At 41.0% G+C, this 19,258-nt stretch overlaps 1 protein-coding gene across 1 annotated transcript in view; it reads right to left on the reverse strand.

Annotated features, from left to right (window-relative positions):
* The window catches only part of LOC132394766 (contactin-associated protein-like 5), a 1,222,641-nt gene that overhangs the window by 802,964 nt on the left and 400,419 nt on the right, over positions 1-19,258 (reverse strand). Inside the window, exon 5 of the mRNA XM_059971174.1 lies at positions 3,223-3,426. Coding sequence (XP_059827157.1) covers positions 3,223-3,426 — 204 coding nt within the window. The remainder of the gene's footprint in view (positions 1-3,222; positions 3,427-19,258) is intronic.

A 19,258-nucleotide genomic window follows, 5' to 3' on the forward strand; every position in this document is an offset into this window, starting at 1 on the left:
AATAATTAGAAGATTAGAACATGATGCAACAAGTATGAATACTTTAAATCAAGAATCACCTACTACCATCATACCATTGATACACAAGAATTTGCAGATGTGCGCTGAGAAAATTCAAACAATGGTGGATGGCCCAAAGCCAAAGGACATGTCATAGTGTGGTACTTTTTAGGATTTGTCAATCACTATAACAGGTTCCTGCCAAACCTCGTTACTGTGCACCACCCTTGAACTAATTTCTTCAGATCAGGATGGACAAAGCAGTGTGAGGTGGCTTTCCAATGGACAAAGGAAATGGCGACATCAGACACTGTTCCACATTATGATCCACATCATTCAGTGAGGCTTGCCAGTATTGCCTTGCCCTATTGTATACAGTCTGTGAAGTCATGTCACATGTGAGGAGTGATGTAATTGATCTCCCCATAGCATCTCGTTCCCTTACCATTGCAGTGAAAAATTGTACACAGATTGTCAGAGAGGCCTTGACTTTGTACAATCTTGGATGAAAACCGTTTTATCCAGTATTCGTCTGGGAGAGAGTTTACCTTCATTACTAATCAGCAACCACAGACGTCCATTTTCCGTCAACAGACGAGTATACTGCTATAAACAATAGCATGAATGCGAAGGTGGGACCTGTTTCTCAGATGACTCAATTACGAGACTGAATTCAAAAGGACAGCGAGTTGTGGAAATTCTGATGCAATTGTCCTGTTTACCTTTGAAAAGGAAATACTGTACCTGAGGAATTCACAAAAGAGAACACCCCTCTTGACGTATTCTCTTGTCTCAGGTCTGCATGGCAACCCAAAATGGCAGGAATGTGCATCAGAAATTCCAGTTCCTCCATTTTTAGCAGTGCCAGGATGAACCTCCCCTTAACAGTGGTTGCCTTATGTGGGGATTGTTGTACCATCAAGCTGAGATCTAAATGCTGATCATCTAGGCATGGTCAAAGTGAAAGCATTGGCTCAAAGCTTCAACTGGTGGCCTGAGGTAGATCAAAGTATCGAACAGCTTGCCATGCATTGTTTGGGATGCCAACACGTTCAGAGGAACAGTGTTCGGAGCTCTCACAACCACTTCCTGCAGTCCCAGAGTCAACTCCTACAATTACCACGGATGGGACCCCAGAACCTGAGAATGTTTCACAGCTACCAGTCTTCATAGTTAAGCAGAGTGTCAGGAAAGCTGTTATCCCACAAGTGTAAGAAATTCTCCACACTGATCAAATCTTTAGGCCTGAATGGGACAATAACATACTGTGGATGTCTATAGAGTAGTTGTATTATATAGTATATTGTGCATACTATATGTACACAATGCCTATAAAAAGTATTCACAACCCCCTTGGAAGTTTTCATGTTTTATCGTTTTACAACATTGAGTCACAGTGGATTTAATTTGGCCTTTCGGACAGTGATCAACAGAATAAAAACTCTTTTCTGTCAAGATGAAAACGAATGTCTACAAAGTGATTGAAATTAATTACAAATAAAAAAAAACAAGATAATTGATTGCCTAAGAATTTCACCCCATCCCCTCCTTTTACATGTCACACCAAGTCATCACTGGTGCAGCCAATTTGACTTAGAAGTCACATAATTAGGCTCCGTCCACACTAGACCGGATAATTTTGAAAATGCCGATTTCATGTAAAAACAATAGGCGTCCACACTATGCATTTTTGAAAATATCTCCATCCATATTGAAATGGAGATTTCGGTGAACCTCCTCTTACTGGGCATGCGCAGGACACATCTACTGAAAACAAGCAATGTGTTTGGTGTCGAATCTCGCCATAAAAGTGCGCGTTTGTGTAGTTACAGACTAGAAAAACTTACAACGACGGACAGCTGTTAGCTTTCGTGCAGGAGAACTTAAAAGTAAAAAAAAAACAAATACTGGAGCTTACGGAGGCAACCGACAGGGAGTTCGCGGACAGATTGACCCGGCTGATGACAAACATTGAAAAATTGACTAACTCTGATGCATTAATAAAGCACATTGTTAAATGTATAAAACATGTCTGCATCAGTGTTATCTTGTATTTCCATACAATGTTACATTAGGCTGTTACACATCTATTGTCAGAGAAGTACTTGCATAAATAGGTAAACCACCTTCATACAAGCAAGGACAGAAAAAGGCAAACTGAGTGTACTTATTTATTCAGTAAGTAATGGGTCAAAGTATTTGGTGAGTACTTTCTAACTCTTCTGGCTTCAGTCTCGTTGCCATCTGTTCTGAAATTGTTAGGTTGTGTTCAAGAAAACAATGAAATAGCGCGTTGTCGTCTGATAGCGTTTTCAGAAGTCTCCGGTTACCCCGTCCACACTGATCTGCCCGAGCAATGTTTTCAAAAATACCCACCCTGGAAAGCGTTTCTGAAATGCTCTGGTTTTGGGGGATGAGAACGCCATTTTAGTGTGGACTGAGGGTAAAAACGAAGAGAAAAAGCTTCGGTTACAGATTTATCCGGTGTAGAGTGGACATAGCCTTAGTTAAATGAAGAACTGTTTTTTGACACCTGTGTGCAGTCAAGGTGCTTCAATTGATTGTAGTAAAAATACACCTGTATCTGGAAGGTCCAATTGCTGGTGAGTCAGTATCCTGGCAAAAACTACACCGTGAAGACAAAAGAACACTCCAACCAAAGGATTAACATATGAGTGTTTAATGGCTCTGGATTTTATTTTCCAGCTCTGAATTCACTTCAAGGCAGCAGTTTCTTTGGGCAATTTAGATGTGATGGTGTCATAGAATGAACAGATTAGGTAAGAATGGATTATTTCTTATCTAACGGAGATGAGTAAATCAGTTCTTCACCAACCCCCTCCCACCATGTATCTGACTACCCATAACCAAATATCAACTTGAATTAAATCTGGATTTCTCAGACTGCTGAAATGAGATTTGAACTAACTTCTTTGGATTGTAAGTCCAATAATATGATCACAACATCAAAATACCCTAGCTGTAAGAAATAATCACTTGTTTTTAATTTAACACTGCCACATACATATAATTAAAATTTTTGCTCTGTTGTATACAAAAAAAATTTGGAAATAGTGGAAATCTGAAATAATAACAAAGAATGCTGAAAAGACTCATTAGATCAGGCAGCATCTGAAGAGAGAGGAATGGAACAAACTCTTCAATAGAACTTCACCAGATGTTCACAGTTACAGTAAGACAGAAATGAACAAGATCTCATACCTAAATTAATCTCCAGTGAGAGCTTGCCTTTCTTTAGCTCCAGAGTGATGTGGTCTCCCTGTTGTCCCTCACCATGCAGAACCACACCGTCACTTCTCATCGTCTTAAACTTCAAGAAGACCGCGTCCTTCAACGTGGACATGCTCTTTTGGTTGAATCTGTAGAACATCGAACTCATTCCATCGAAGTCAGCAACATCAGATTCTGTAAAAACAAATCCTGGCTGTGACTTTCAGACTTTTCAGGAACGTAACTGGAAGATCAAACTCCCAAATGTTAAGCAATTTAGTTTGCGAATGTCACTTGTTTGAGAAAGTAGCAGTTATCTACTTTGATTACAGTTACGCCCAGATCCTGTGCTATGAGAACATCACCCCTCTGCGCACCATGCGTTGCTTGCATTCAGGTAGAGCCTAATAGATTCCGATCTTGTACCAACACATCTTGTGCCACTCTCGAACAGTTCTAAGAAAGCATTAAAAAGAAAGGATTTTATTGTACAAAATGTGGGTTAGGGAGACATCAGACCATAAGACCATAAGGCATAGGAGCAGAATTAGGCCATTCGACTCATTGAGTCTGCTCCACCATTCTATCATGGCTGATTCATTCTCTGTCTCAACCCCATTCTCCTGCCTTCTTCCCATAACTTTTGACTCAATGACTAATATATAACCTAAAAACTTCCACATTAAATATAACAAATAACTTGGCTTCCATAGCCACCTCTGGTAACAAATTCCCCAGATTCACCAACCTCTGGCTAAAAGAATTATCCCTTTCTAAAGAGATGTCCTTCTATTTTGAAGCTGTGCCCTCTCATCCTAGACTTCCCCATTATTGGAAACATCCTTTCTATGTCCACTCTATATGTATGGCATCTGTTAGTCTCACAAGACCATGGATCTGTGCCTGAAAAGTCTTCTCCAGGGCACAGGTCTGGGCAGGGTTGTATGGAAGACAGGTTGTTGCCCATGCAGCAAGTCTCCCCTCTCCACGACACAGATGTTGTCCAAAGGAAGGGCAAGGGCCAATACAGCTTGGCACCAGTGTCAGTATCTTTGGGCAATCAGTGAGGTTGAAGGCAACGTTGGACTGCCTTAGGGACTCCAGCTCCGGATTTGTCCTCAGGGTTTACTCCTGAAGCCTTTCCCATGAGTGGGTATGGCCACAAGGCAAAGGAAGTTTGAAATCAGAGTTTTCCCTCTCCTAGAGACTGCCTTCCCAGGCTGACGAGCTCCATCTACCCAAACCACTCTATATGGCCCTTCAATATTCAACAGGTTTCTTTGCAATATTAGGTTTGCTAGTGGTAAAGTCTATGGCTCCACAATTGTTTACCATCCCTGGGAATTATTTTCCTGCACGTGCTGTTGGCTTCAGGAGAGTGGTTCCAGCCAGGATCTCATCTCAGATAACAAGAGCAAACTCCAGGCAGCATTGCTGATTTCCAGATATGGATAGGCCTTTGTTGGTCACAGACATAAAGAACCAGAGGCAAAAACAAGGAGGTTGTTTTTTAAACAGTCACGATCTAAAAGGTTTTGCCTGAACGGATGGTGAAAGCTGAATCAGCAGTAACATTGATACAGAGATTAGATAGCTACTTTAAGGAAGCTATACTTATTTATTTATTTCGAGACACAGCACAGAACAAGCCCTTCTGGGCCAGTGGAGCTGCACCTCCCAGCAACCCACCGGTTAAACTTAGCCCAATCGCAGGACCTATCACCTGCCAACGGCTACGTCACTGGACTATGGGAGAAAACCAGAGGAAACGCACATGCACAGGGGAAGGAACATGGAGACTCCTTATATAGGTGACCAGAATTTGACTCCAAACTCCAACACCACAAGTTGTAAAAGTGTCACACTAACCGCTACACTACTATGGTGCTCACTGCAATTGTCAGGCTCCCTCAGGGGAAAACAGACGGACAGAGGGATTTGTTGGACTATTCTTTCAAACAGCTAGTATAGAGAGGCTGACCAAGTGGCCTCGTTTTGTGTATATCATTGACTATAATCAAAGGATTAGTGTATCAGAAGTGTTGGTGGCTCTGGGCCTGCACTTACTGGAGTTTAGAAATATGAGGGAATAAGGTTTCTCATTGAAACCGATTGAATATTTAAAGGCCTAGATGGAGTGGATGTGGAGAGAATGTTTTCCATAGTAGGCCTTGAATAGAAGGACATCCCTTTAGAACAGAAATGAGGAGTAATTTCTTCAGTCAGAGGGTGGTGAATCTGTGGAATTCATTGCCACAGATGGCTGTGGAGCCCAAGTCATTGGGTATGTTTAAAGTGGAGGCTGATAGGTTCTTGATTAGTCAGGGTATCAAAGGTTATGTGGAGAAGACAGGAGAATAGGGTTAGAGGGATAATTAATCAGCCATGATGGAATGGCCGTGCAGTCTCAATGGATTAAACGGCCTAATTCTGTTTCCAGTTTGTACAAGTTTAGAGTCACAGGTGTAACGGAGAAGCAAAAACAAACTGCAGAATACAGAGTTTACAGAGAAATCGCAGTGCAGGCAGACCATAAGGTTTAGAGCCATGATGTGATAGATTGTGAGGGCAAAAGCCCCTTTTAATGTACAGGAATTCTATTCAATGGTCTATTAACAGTGGGATTGAACTAGCCCAGACCTTGGTGGTAAATACTTTTAAGCTTTTGCATCCTGAAAGCAAGTATCATCCAAACATCTCTTAAATGTTGGTATTATACTAGTCTTAACCACTTCCTCTGGTAGCTCATTCCATGTATGCACCACACTCTGTTTGAAGAAGTTGCCTTTCAGATGCCTTTATAACATTTCAACTCTCACCAATGCCGTCTAGTACTTTTATAGTTACCATTCTCTGGGAAAAAGACTATGTGTCATAAACATGAAGAAATCTGCAGATGCTGAAAATTCAAAGCAATACACACTAAATGCTGGAGGAACTCAGCAAATCAGGCACATCTGTGGCAACCAGTAAACTGTCGACATTTCAGGCCAAGACCTTCATCAAGACTATGTGTGTTTACCCTATCATTTACCCTCATCAGCTCATGATCTTATAGACTTCTATAAGGTCACCCTTCATGTTTTACACTCAGCAGCCATTTTATTAATTAAACCTGTACACCTGCTCATTAATGCAAATATTTAATCAGCCAATCAGCAATGCAATGCATACAATATGGTCAAGAGGTTCAGTTGTTGTTCAGACCAAACATCAGAATAGGGAAGAAATGTGATCTAAGTGACTTTTACTGTGGAATCATTGTTGGTGCCAGACAGGGTGGTCTGAGTATTTCAGAAACAACTGTTCCCCTGGAATTTTCACAGATACTCTCTCCAGAGTTTACAGAGAATAGTGAGAATAAAAATTCTGACTGCAGCTGGGTGGAACGCACGACTGTGTAATCAGTAGTTTTCATAAACCCCAGAACACAAAGGACACAGGCACCACAACATTGTAGCGGTGACAGCTCGGGGCATTCCAGAGTTCGGAGTTCAATTCCGGTGCTGTTCTGTAAGCAGACTCTGTACGTGGAATGTGTGGGTTTTCTCTGTGTCCTCGGGGTTACTCACACAGTCCAAAGATGTACCGGGTAGGTTATTTGCTCATTGTAAATTGTCTCGTAAATTGTCAAATTGGTTAAGTTAGGGTTAATTGGTTTTGTCAGGGGCTGCTGGGTGGTGTGACTCAAAGGTCAAGGTGGGCCTATTATGCACAGAAATACTAAATAAAGTAAAACAAAAATAAGAATTGAGATCTTCCTGGTTCACTCTCTCTTAATATAAATGCTGCAAGCCGTGGTTAACATGAGAAATTATTAGCGTTCAAAGACAGAACTGGTTCTACATTGCAGAATGACACTATTGATTAGAACAGCTCTTTGCACTGCCAATGGAGCCAGCTCATGTGAATGAGGTGATCAAATATAATTTGATACTTGGAGACACCTTGGATTAGTGTGCAGCCTTCTTCATTGCCATCAACCTGCTTCAAATCCTACACCAATCGCTTTGGTTAAAGCTTCTTTATCTCAGAGTTCAAGGATCATAAGCTAAATTAACTTGGATGGTCTCAACTACTTCCTAATGGATGCAATTTTACAGTAAAAAAAATTATCACCTATCAGCAATAATTCCCTCATGGGCAATGCCATTTTAAAGGGCCTCAGGAATGGAAATTTTTAAAACGCTATTGCAGCTGTAAGATTGGGGTCTGTACATTTTCCCCACTTTCCTCCCACGTTTCAAAGATGTACAGCTTAGGGTTAGGGTTCGTGAGTTGTGGGCATGCTGGGAACATGGTGACTCAATCTCTTCTGATTTGATTTGATGCAAACAATGCATTTCACTGTAAATTTCAAAGGACATGTGATAAATAAAGCTAATATCGAATTAATCTAGAATTGGTAATTTCTCACATTGGGGATAATTGCAACAGTTTCACATGGAAGTCCTGAAGTTATTTTCAGTGATTCAGGATGACTCTTGAAGTAGAGTTGAATTTCAACATCTTCTTCAGTTTAAATGCAAGTGTGCATGGACTTTAAATGGTAGAGTTGCCTGGAGCATTTTTATCCGATGAAATTAAAAAAAAAGACCTCTCTAAGGGTATAATTACAATGTTTAAAGACATTGAGACAGGTGCATGCATAGAAAAGCTTTAGAAGGATATGACCAAACACTGACACATTTCACTGCATGTTTCAACGTACACATTACAAATAAAGGTAATCTTTATCTTTACCTGTGGGCTTGAACAGAGGGTTCTGCCAAATGGTCTCTCAAGTAGTGTTTGGATTCCTCATAGCTGATTTATGTTAATTTAAGTATATGTTAACTTATGTTTGTCATATTTGTAATAAACCATGACACGGCTGCAAAAGATGTAATCTTAAACTTCAACTTCTTTGTTGTAGCAGAGTCCACATCACAAACAGTGAGTGTGGTGCACTGAACTGGAGGAAATGCAAGTAAATTGGGTGTCATTGGAACAAAGAAAATGTGATGGCATACCTTGGAAAGGAGATGGGATAACAGGGCAAGTATTGAGGGTGGCATGAGTAAGGGAGCAATGGGTGAGAAATGAGAATGTGTATTGCTGGAGAAGTACAGGGAACCAAATACCTAGGAACAATCACTGAGTCATGAGAGAACCTATTTAGCTGAACTAAATCCATACATAGGTGTACCTGCACACAATTACACCTGGCTTACTGCCAAGCAATACAGAGACAACTGCAAAGTAACACACACAAAATGCTGGAGGAACTCAGCAAGCCAGGCAGCATCCATGGAAAAAAGTACAGTTGACATTTCAGGTCAAGACCCTTCAGTAGGACTGAAACTGACCTCCGTTGATACCCCGCCCCCCATCCCTATCTATTATTTTAGTCTGGTTCTCTTTCTCTCTTTTCTCCCCCCTCACTATAATCTCTCCCCCCAGCCCGACCTTTCTTTCTCTTTTATTTCCCATAATTCTCCACCTTCCCCCCCCCCCCAGCCCATTTCCCTCCAGCCTATCACTTCCCAGCTCTCTACTTTATCCCTCCCCCACTTCTTATCCCCCCTCGGCCATCCCATGTTACTTCACTCCTGATGAAGGGTTTCGGCCCGAAATATCGTTATTACCTCCTCCCATAGATGCTGTCTGGCCTTCTGAGTTCTGCCAGCATTTTGTGTTTTATTTATTTTTTTTATATATGTTTCAATATATATGTGACAAAGACAGCAAAGGGAATAGAACCCCAAGAATTGCACTAACTGCTACAGGCTGGTACAACCCGGAGACCTCAGTTGCCTGTCATTTTAATCCTACATCCCATTCCCACTCTACCCTCTCTGTCAATGACCTCCTCCAGTGTTTTAAACAAGCTTAAATACAACTCAAGCAACAATAACCCACTTTGTGATTAGAAACATTACAGCTTTCCAGACTCAACACTTTAAAAAAAAATCAATGATTTCAGATAATCAGCAGTTCAAGACCTTGTATCTCATGTTTCCACCTTTTGCAGTTTTATTTTATCCCTGGATAAGATCTGTTAAGTATTCATCTTCTCTCATAGTTATATCTCCTCTTAATCTATTTATTACCATACACCAGCCCAACTGTACTGTTCTACTTAATCGTTCTACTTCACCCTATCAGACATGTTTCTGGGTGCACATATCCATAAGGTGGAGTCATTCCCTTCAGAATAGGAGTGTTTATGTGCAGATCTGAAAGAGATATTTGAAATCGTTATAGGAAAATGCAGAATGGGTAGAAAGAAGGCAAAGAGTGGTTGTAGATGGGTCATATTCTACATGGAGGTCGGTGACCAGTGGTGTACCTCAGGGATCTGTCCTGGAACCCTTATTCTTCGTGATTTTTATAAATAACCTGGATGAGGAAGTGGAGGGATGGGTTAGTAAGTTTGCTAATGACACAAAGGTCGGAGGTGTTGTGGATAGTGTGGAGGGCTGTCAGAGGTTACAACAAGAAGTCAGAAACCAAGGACATAACGTAAAAATGATTGGCAAAGGAAACAAAACTGATATCAATACTGTTTGATATGATGTCCTGTACACAAAGTAAGGAGAACAAAAGAACTTCAGGTTACTTCAGGTCCAATGTAGCACAAATAAAAAAGAAAGCAATAATAATAATGAACACACAATAAATGTTCATAAATACATTAGATAGCTTAGACACATTGATTGTATGTCCATAAAGTGATCCTAGACTGTACATAAAGTGACTGATAAAGTAGTGGTGAAGTTAGTGGGTGGAGGTGTTGATCAGCCTTACTGCTTGGGGTAAGTAACTGTTTTTGAGGCTGATGGTAGCTACGTAGCATCCTCCATGATGGGAGTGGAACAAACAGTGGAGACAGAATAAACTGCTGTTTTTTTAAAAGGAGCTTGTAATATCTCTGAAGGGAAGGAGGTATCAAAGAAATGGAGAATACTCAGTGAAATGGGGAAGGAGTGGGGAGACAATGTTTTACAATGTTAGTGTAATCTCAAAGGGCTGCATGGAATTCCATCTATACTGCAACTGTTTTCTGATTCTGTGATTTTATTAAAGTTCAGGATAGTCTGAACTTTTAATTAGCTCTGTTCTAAATCCCATTCTTTTTTACCAGACCTGTAAGGATCAGCTCGATTGCTTGACCCTCTGTGTATTACTGGGGCAGTTCCAGTTCTGGATAAAATTGACTGCTCACTTAAGCAAAAAAAACATACAATTTCAGCCTACAGGTATGGATTTACTAAGCATTTTCAGAATTAAAATTATTATTATTATTATTAATAATAATAATAATAATAGCAACTGTTAAAGGGATACACTGATGCTCAGCAGTCCTTGCAATCCTTTGTAGGGATTTTGTAGTTACTACTCTGAAGATTATTGGTGAACCAGATCTGCATTTACAACAATCATGAGTTTTGTGGTTATCATTATTAATGTTAGTTTTATTTTTCTTACCCGAAATTCCAGGTTAAGTAAATCTCCCATTTGTGTACTAAATTATTAAACATTTCAAAATGAGAGTGAAAGGCAACAGGAATCTGTTCCTTGTCAAACCCAACAAATAATATACATCACCCACCTTGCCTTTGCAAATCCAGAAGCTAAAGTTATGCAGATGACCAACCAAGGACAACATATCAAGCTTTTCTTGGTAAAATAAATCTGGGAAAGTTCCCTTGGGGGAAGAGGAAAATTTTATTGAAAATAAGGCATCACCACAAAGTTGCTATAGTGACCAATAGTCTACATAATTTCCAGTACACTGTCACCTCATAACATTTGCATCCTGGGCACTCAAGATATACACCAGACACAGCCTTCCACAGTAATCTACTGCAAATTGTTTTTCAATAAACATGCAGCCATGTCCTCTGTGGCCATTAATCCTTTTGTGTGAGTGTCATTATGTTATCCAGACACAGGAGTGTGCTAATCGCTATTTCTCAAGCACTGCCAACCAAACCCTGACCAAGCCTAGAAAGTCTTTGCCTGGAGATTACCCTTTACTTCTCACCTTCTTCTGCAAAAAATGAGCAGAGGGGATGGAGAGAAAGAGACAGAGAGAAGGGGAAGGCAAGAAAGAGAAGAAAAGTTAGACAGGAGAGAGAACAGTCAGTATGTTCCATTGTAGTTCGAGAGCCAACGCTGTACTTTTGAACTCACCGGGGCATCGACACTACCATCAGGAAGGAGAGGCACAAACCCAAAGACCCACACTCAATATTTTAGGAACGGCTTCTTCCCTCTTCCCCTCTGACAGCCACTTCCAATTCTCAGTGTAAAAACATTTCTCTGACAAACACCCTCAACTTTGTTCCACTTGCTTTAAAAGGCTGTCCTCTGGTATTAGCCATTGTTGTCCTCTGGGAAAGCAGCACTGTCTGTCCATGCTATCTATGCAACCTACAATCATACACCTTTCATTTTGCTGTACTCCAAAGAGGAAATCCCTAGCTCTCTCAACTTTTCCTTGTTAGACATATAATCTCATCCAGGAAGCATCTTGGTAAATCTCCACTGCGTCCTCTCTAAAGCTTCCACATCCTCCCTATAATGAGGTGACCAGAACTGAACGCAATACTCCAATTTTGGTCTAACCAGAGTTTTATAGAGTTGCAACATAGCCTCGCAGATCTTGGACTCAGTCCCCTGACAAATGAAGGCCAACACACCATGTGACTTTTTAACAAACCTATCAACCTGTGTGGTGGCTCTGTTCCTTCACACTGTTAAGAATTTGGACATTAACCTTGTACCCTCCTTGAACTTTGATCTTCTGAAGTATATCACTTCTCACTATTCTGGATTGAACCCCATCTGTCACTTCTCAGCCTAGCTCTGCAGCTCTGCATCCTATTATTGTCTGGTTATAACCTATGACAATCTTCTTGATTTTCTATAACACCAACCTTCATGTCACCTGCAAACTTATTAACCGACCTTTCTACTTTCTCATCTAAGCGACTTATAAAAATCACAAGGGTTCCATAACAGATTCCAGTGGAGCACCACTGGTCACTGATGACCAGGCAGAATACAATCCATCTACCACCAAACTCTGCATTCGGTGGGCTAACCAATTCCAAATCCACACTGCCAAGTTTCTACAGATCCCATGCCTCATAACTTACCGAATAAAAGGTTGGGGTTCCTGGCACTGTCAGTCATTGGCTCTACAGCTGTGCCAAGTCAACGCCCACTTCACTCTGTGAAAATTAGCTTCTGTGTTTCTACATTACACATAGCCACTTGATCTCTGCAGGTGAAGCAAGACTGATGAAGCTGTGACAGAAAATGTGTAAATGCCAGCTAGCTAAGGCAGTCAGCATAATCAAATATCTCACCTGCCCCAAGTATTTTCTCCTTTCTCCTGAAGGTACAATAGCTTGAAGGCATGTGCCGCCAGCTTAAGGACAGTCTTTGGCCCACTGTGCTGTAATAGCATAGTGGTTAGCATAACACTCTTACAGAGGCAGTGACATGGTTCAATTCCCACTGTTGTCTGTGAGGAGTATGTACGTTCTCCCCATGAACAGGTGGGTTTCCTCTAAGTGCTCCAGTTTCTTCTCACATACCAAGGACATAACGTGGTCTTTCATGGGTTAGTAGGTTAACTGGTCACAGGGGTGAAATAGGGCAATACAGCTACATTGGGCCAGAAGGACCTGTAACCATGCTATGTCTCTAAATAAAATTTTAAAAATTAATGAAATGATTTTTCATCTTTTGTTTACATGCACTGCACTTTCTCTGCAGATGCTGCGCTTTATTCTGCATTTTGTTGCTGTTTTCCTTTGTACCAATATACCTCACTGCATTCTGCAATATGATCTTCATGAACTGTATGCAAGTCAAGTGGTTCATTGTATCTCGGCATATGTGACATTAATCAACCAATTGAAATTCCGCTCACTTGCTTGTATGATATTGACTTCATAAAGATGAAAAAGGAGATATTCTGGTTGAAAATATTCTTCTCAGGTGGCACAAGCAAAGTGAGAATCCAGCAGCTATCCCTTCCCTTGTTCACAACACATACAATATAAAATGGCTGTTGCAATCACCTATGCAAAATTAGTGACTGCATCTCAATGATGATGTACTGACATTGGAGACATTCAAAGGAAGTTCATAAAAATGATTCTGGGATTGAAAGGCTTATCATATGAGGAGTGTTTGATGGCTCTGGGCCAGTACTCACTGGAATTCAGAAGTATGGAGGGGGATCTTATTGAAATCTATTGAATGTTGAAAAATGTTGATAGAATGGATGTGGAGGGGATGCTTCGTATCTTGTGGGAGTCTAAAGCCAGAGACGGAGCCTCAGAATTGGACATTCTTTTAGAACACAGATGAAGAGGAATTTCTTCAGTCAGAGAGTGGTGAATTTATGGAATTTTTTGCCAGATGATTGTGCGGGACAAGTTATCGGGTATATTTAAAGTGGAGGTTAATAGATTTATGATTAGTCAGGGCATGTGAGGGAAATGGATCAGCCATGATGAAATGGCAAAGCAGTCTCAATGGGCTAACTGGCCTAATTCTGCTCCTTCATCTTATAGTCTATGGTCTCAATGTGTGAATATTGAGTGTTTTTTAAAAGCAATGCAAATGCAAATATTTCAAAGTTATGAATTTAAGTTAAAATTATTATAAAGTACATATATGTCACCATTTACCATACTGAGATTCATTTTCCTGCGTGACATTAACAGCAGCACAAAGAAGTTCAATAGAAGCAATGAAAAACTACACACAAAAAAGACTGTAAAATTACCGAAGTGTACAAGACAATCTATGCAAGTACTAAATAAATAATACTGAGAACATGAGTTGTAGAGTTCTTAAAAGTGAGTCAATAGATTGTGGCATCAGTTCAGAGTTGAGGTGAGTTAAGTTATCCATGCTGGCTCAATAACTTGAAGGTTGAGGGGTAATAATTTTTCCTGAACCTGGTGGTGTGTGACCAGAGGCTCCTGTACCTCCTTCCTGATGGTGGCAGTGAGAAGAGAGCAGTACCTGGATGGTGGGTCCCATTGATGATGGATGGTGCTGTCGTGTCACAGTGCTCAAGGGTGGGAAAGGCTTTGCATGTGATGGACTAGGTCGTCCATCTCTTTCGGTCTGAGTTTCCATTCTTGGGTTTGCAGTCAGTAAGTGTACACTTCACTGTGCACTATGAGGCCCTCTGCTTGTTGACCATGGCTGCTGCATTCCAGCCGTCTTCATGATACACAAGACATGTATGGTATGCAGCAGGGTCCCCTGCTCTTTGCAGCAGATGAATCCAAAGGAACATCAGTGACTGATACAATTTGCCACCAGCGACATTGTAGAAGCTGGCAGTCAGCACTGAACTCGACGCTGGGCTGACTTAGGGATCCCGGCTCTGGATTTTTCCTCAGCTTTACTTCTGAAGCCTTCTCCATGAATGGGCTTAGCCTCAAGGCAGTGAAGTTTGAGATCAGAATTTTCCTTCTCCTCAATGAGCTGTCAACCACACACATCTGCCCAAAGCAACTGCTTTTAAGGCACCGGTAACTCACCTTTGCCCCTTCTCCTGTCGATAGAAATGGTTCCACCATGCATCGGAGCTAAGCCCCATATGTTTGTCAGAGGCTATTTGAGATGCATGCCATTGAGAGCATTTAATAGGTACTGGGAGGTTATTCCTACTACCATGCACAGCTATCAACAATCTATAGAAGTTTAAAATGACATGCCAAATCTGTGTGAACTTCTAAGACTAAGGAGATGATTATTAACTTCAGGAGGTCCATGAGCCAGTCCTCATCGGGGGATCAGAGGTGGAGATGGTCAGTAACTTTAAATTCCTCCGTGTTATCATAGCAGAAGATCTGTTCTGTGTCCAGCACATTAGTGCCATCATAAAGAAAACATCACAGCACTTTTATCTTTTTTTAAGAAGTTTTGCTAAGATTTGGCATGCCATCTAAAACTTTGATAAATGTGTGGTGGAGAGTATAATGACTTGTTGCATCATGGCCTGATTTAGAAATGCCAGTGCCCTTGTTTGGAAAAGCATACAAAAAGTATTGGATCCCTCCCCACCATTGAGCACATCTACATGGAGCACGTGGCAAGAAAGAAACATCCATCATCAAGGACCTCCATCATCCTAATCATGCTCTTTTCTTGCTGCCACCATCAGGAAGAATTTATTTATTGTTATTAGTTTTTCTCTTTCTTCTTGCATTTGCTGAGTTTGTTGTTTTATTTTATTTCCCACATTGGTTGTTGCCCCATCCTACTGGGTACAGTCTTTCATTGATTTTATTGTGTATTTACTGTGATTGCCCTGGAAGAAAATTAAAATGTTGACAACTGAAAAAGCTACAAGAAGGGAAAAGATGGAATATGAGGGCAAACTAGCCAATAATATAAAGCAGTATACAACTTCTTTTTCAGTTATATAAAGAGTAGAATGGAGATGAGAGTTGACATTGGACCACTGGAAAATGATGCTGGTGAGCTAGTAATGGGGGACAAGGAAATGGCAGATGAACTTAATGGGTACTTTGTATCTTTCTTCACAGTGGAAGACACTAGCAGTGTGCCAGAGGTCTGTGAGTGTCAGGGAGCAGGAGTGAGTGCCATTACAAAGGAAAAAGTGCCAGGCAAACTGAAAGGTCTTAAGGTGGATAAGTCACCTGGACCAGATGGACTACATCACAGAGTCCTGAGAGAGGTTGCTGAAGAGATAATGGATGCTTTGTTCATGAGCTTTCAAAAATCACTTGATTCTGACATTGTTCTGGAGGACTGGAAGATTGCAAATATCATTCCACTTTAAAAAGGGGCAAAAGAAAGGAAATTAGAGGCCAGCTAGCCTATCGTCGGTGGTTGGGAAAGTGTAGGAGTCTATTATTAAGGATAATGCACTTGGAGACTAATGATAAAAAAGTCAACGTCAGCATGGTTTCTGTGAAAGGAAATCTTGCCTGACAAATCTGTTAAGAGTTCTTTGAGGAAGTAACAAGCAGGTGGACAAAGGAGAGGCGGTGGAATCATTTACTTAAATATTCAGAAAGCATTTGATAAGGTGCCACACATGAGGCTGCTTAAAAGATAAAATCCTTTGGTGTTACAGGAAAAATACCGACATGGATAGAGGCAGTGAATGGGAATAAAGGGGGCCTTTTCTGGTTGGCTGCAGGGACTAGTGGTGTTCCTCAGGGGTCAGTATTGGGACTGGTACTTTTCTCATTGTTTGCTGATAATTTGGATGAATAGAATTGATGGCTTTGTGGCAAAGTTTCTGGATGATACAAAGATAGATGGAGGGGTAGATAGTGCTGAGGAAGCAATGCAATTGCAGCAGGCCTTGTCAACTTGGAAGAATGGGCAAAAAAATGGCAGATGGAATACAGTGTTGGGAAATGTATGATAATGCATTTTGGTAAAAGGAACAATAGCGCAGACTATTGTCTAAATGGGGAGAAGGTTCAAACATCAGAGGGGCAGAAGGACTTAGGAGTCCTTGTGCAAGACACCAAGAAGGTTAATTCACAGGTTGTGTCTGTGGGAAAGAAGGCAAATACAATGTTGGCAGTTCTTTCAAGGGGAATAAAATATAAAAGCAGGGAAATAATGCTGGACCTTTATAAGACACTAGACTGGGCACACTTGGAGTATCATCAACAGTTTTGGGCCTCATATCTCAGATAGGATGTGTTGTCATTGGAGAGAGTTCAGAAGAGGTTCACGATGATGATTCCAGGAATGAAGGGGTTAACATATGAGGAGTGTTTGGCAGCTTTGGGCCTGTACTCACTGGAATTCAGAAGAATGTGGGTAGATCTGAAACCTACCTGTGGTGAACTACATATACCTGTCTGGACACGCCCCCTGCTGACTGTTCCTGTGGCTCCTCCCACAGGCCCCTGTATAAAGGCAATTGAGGCCTAAGGCCTGAGCCCTGCCCTCAGTCTCCAGGATGTAGCATGGTGGTCAATTGCTGCTTGTTCTTTCTTCCAGTCAATAAAAGCTGATATCTTGCCTCACATCACAGAGAGTTATTGATGGTGCATCACTACCCAATGTTGAGAAGACTAGAAGTGTGGATGTGGAGAGGATGTCTCCTATGGTGGGGATATCCAGAACTGGAAGGCACAGCTTCAAAATTGAGGGGCAACCCTTTAGAACAGAGGTAAGGAGGGATCTTTTTAGCCAGTGAGTAGTGAATCTGTGGCATGGTCTGCCACAGACTCCGGTGGAGGCAGAGGCTGCAGGTATATTTAAAGTGGAAGTTGATAGTTTCCTGATTGGTCAGGGCATCAAAGGATATGGGGAGAAGGCAGGTGAATGGGATTGAGTGGGATCCGGGATCAGCCATGATGGAATGGCGAAGCAGACTCGATGGCCTGAATGGCCTAATTCTGCTCCTATGGCTTATGGTGTTATGGTATTATAATGATAATAAATTTATATTGAATTTTGAACTTTGAAAGTAGAGGTGCTGTTAGATCATCTTTGTAATAGGACAGATCCTCTAATACTATAATGTCAAGGACTCTCTTCACTTCTGATCCCCTGATGAAGTCCATCTCACGGACCACCGTTTCCTTCCTCCTGTAATCAATTGTCAGCTCCTTGATTTTGCTGACATTGAGTGAGAGGTTATTGTTGTGGCACTATTCAGCAAGATATTTAATCTCCTTCTTATAAGATTTCTCCAAATCTTTCATCCAAAACCCAATCTCCAAGTTCTATATTTGTATCTTCTTCTTAGAACAGGTTAAATTTCCTTCTGCCTAGCCATATGGAGTAATTCTGTGAAAGGTTGGGATTTTGTTACACACAGTGCACAAAGATAATCCTCCTATCCCACCTCTCTCCATCATAAAAGCTTTTTTGATGTTGCCTTGACAATCAGTACTTAAATTGGATGAATCAGAGCTCTGCACTCAGGAGGGGCTTGACATCTGTCTGTGATATAATTACCTTTTTGAATTTAGCAGCGATTTTATGTTGAAAATGAAAAAGAGAAAGCCCCATTTTAACTTGGTTCTGAAGAACATCACGGCCCAAGGTATCTGTCAACAGCACAAAGACCATAAGCAGCATGAAGGAGCTGAGGCGGTATAAAATGAATGAACTGTTCTGTTACCGTATCTTGACAAGCTCACTAATCACGCTCAGTACTAACAAGAGGAATGGGTAATTACTCTGTCACGATGGATTCAGCTGCTAAATGAAGATGTAAAGAAATACCAACAATAAATGAAGTTATTATTCACCTGACTGACTTTTTTCATTAAAATCAATAACAAAAGTCATCAGTCCCCTTCATTCCTTATTTTACCTTATGTGCTTGTAAGCTCAGGTTTTGCCTGCAACCCACATTATTTGTTTAATACCTCATTTGATATTGGGGCTACAATTTTTCACAACTTTGAATCCATTAATTAAGAAGGGTTAGTCATGCTAGGGTGAATCCTGAAAGCCAAGGTGTCGGGTGCCATGTTAGCACTGACAGGTTGGGAGTTCGGAGATCAATTCTAATATTACAACGCCATTACAGCTCGGAGTTCGGAGATCAGTTCCGATGTCCTCCCTGCAGAATGAGAGGGTTTCCTCCCACAGTCTAAAAACATATTGGCTAGTAGGTTAATTGGTCATTGCAAATTTTTCCATGATTAGGCTGGGGTTAAATTGTGTCTTGTTCGGTGGTGCGGCTCGTTGGGCCAGAATTCTGAGTTCTATCTCTAAATAAGATAAAATAAAACTGATTCTGGTCAATGGTTTGACATATTTAGCTGGCTTGCTCTAATACAGGAGATCACGATCAGCTGCCTTGGTGGGGAAGGACAGAGTATTGGGTTTTTCTGCTTCTGGAGAAAGACGCACTGTGTTGAGTGTGGAATCAGAATTGGGTTTATTATCACCGGCAAGTGTCATGAAATTTGTTAACTTAGTGGCAGCAGTTCAATGCAGTACATGATAATATAGAAATAAGAACAAATGAAAAAATAAGTAAATCAGTTATAGT

This window comes from Hypanus sabinus, chromosome 5, assembly GCF_030144855.1.
Source record: "Hypanus sabinus isolate sHypSab1 chromosome 5, sHypSab1.hap1, whole genome shotgun sequence".
In the NCBI taxonomy this organism is placed as follows: Eukaryota; Metazoa; Chordata; class Chondrichthyes; order Myliobatiformes; family Dasyatidae; genus Hypanus; species Hypanus sabinus.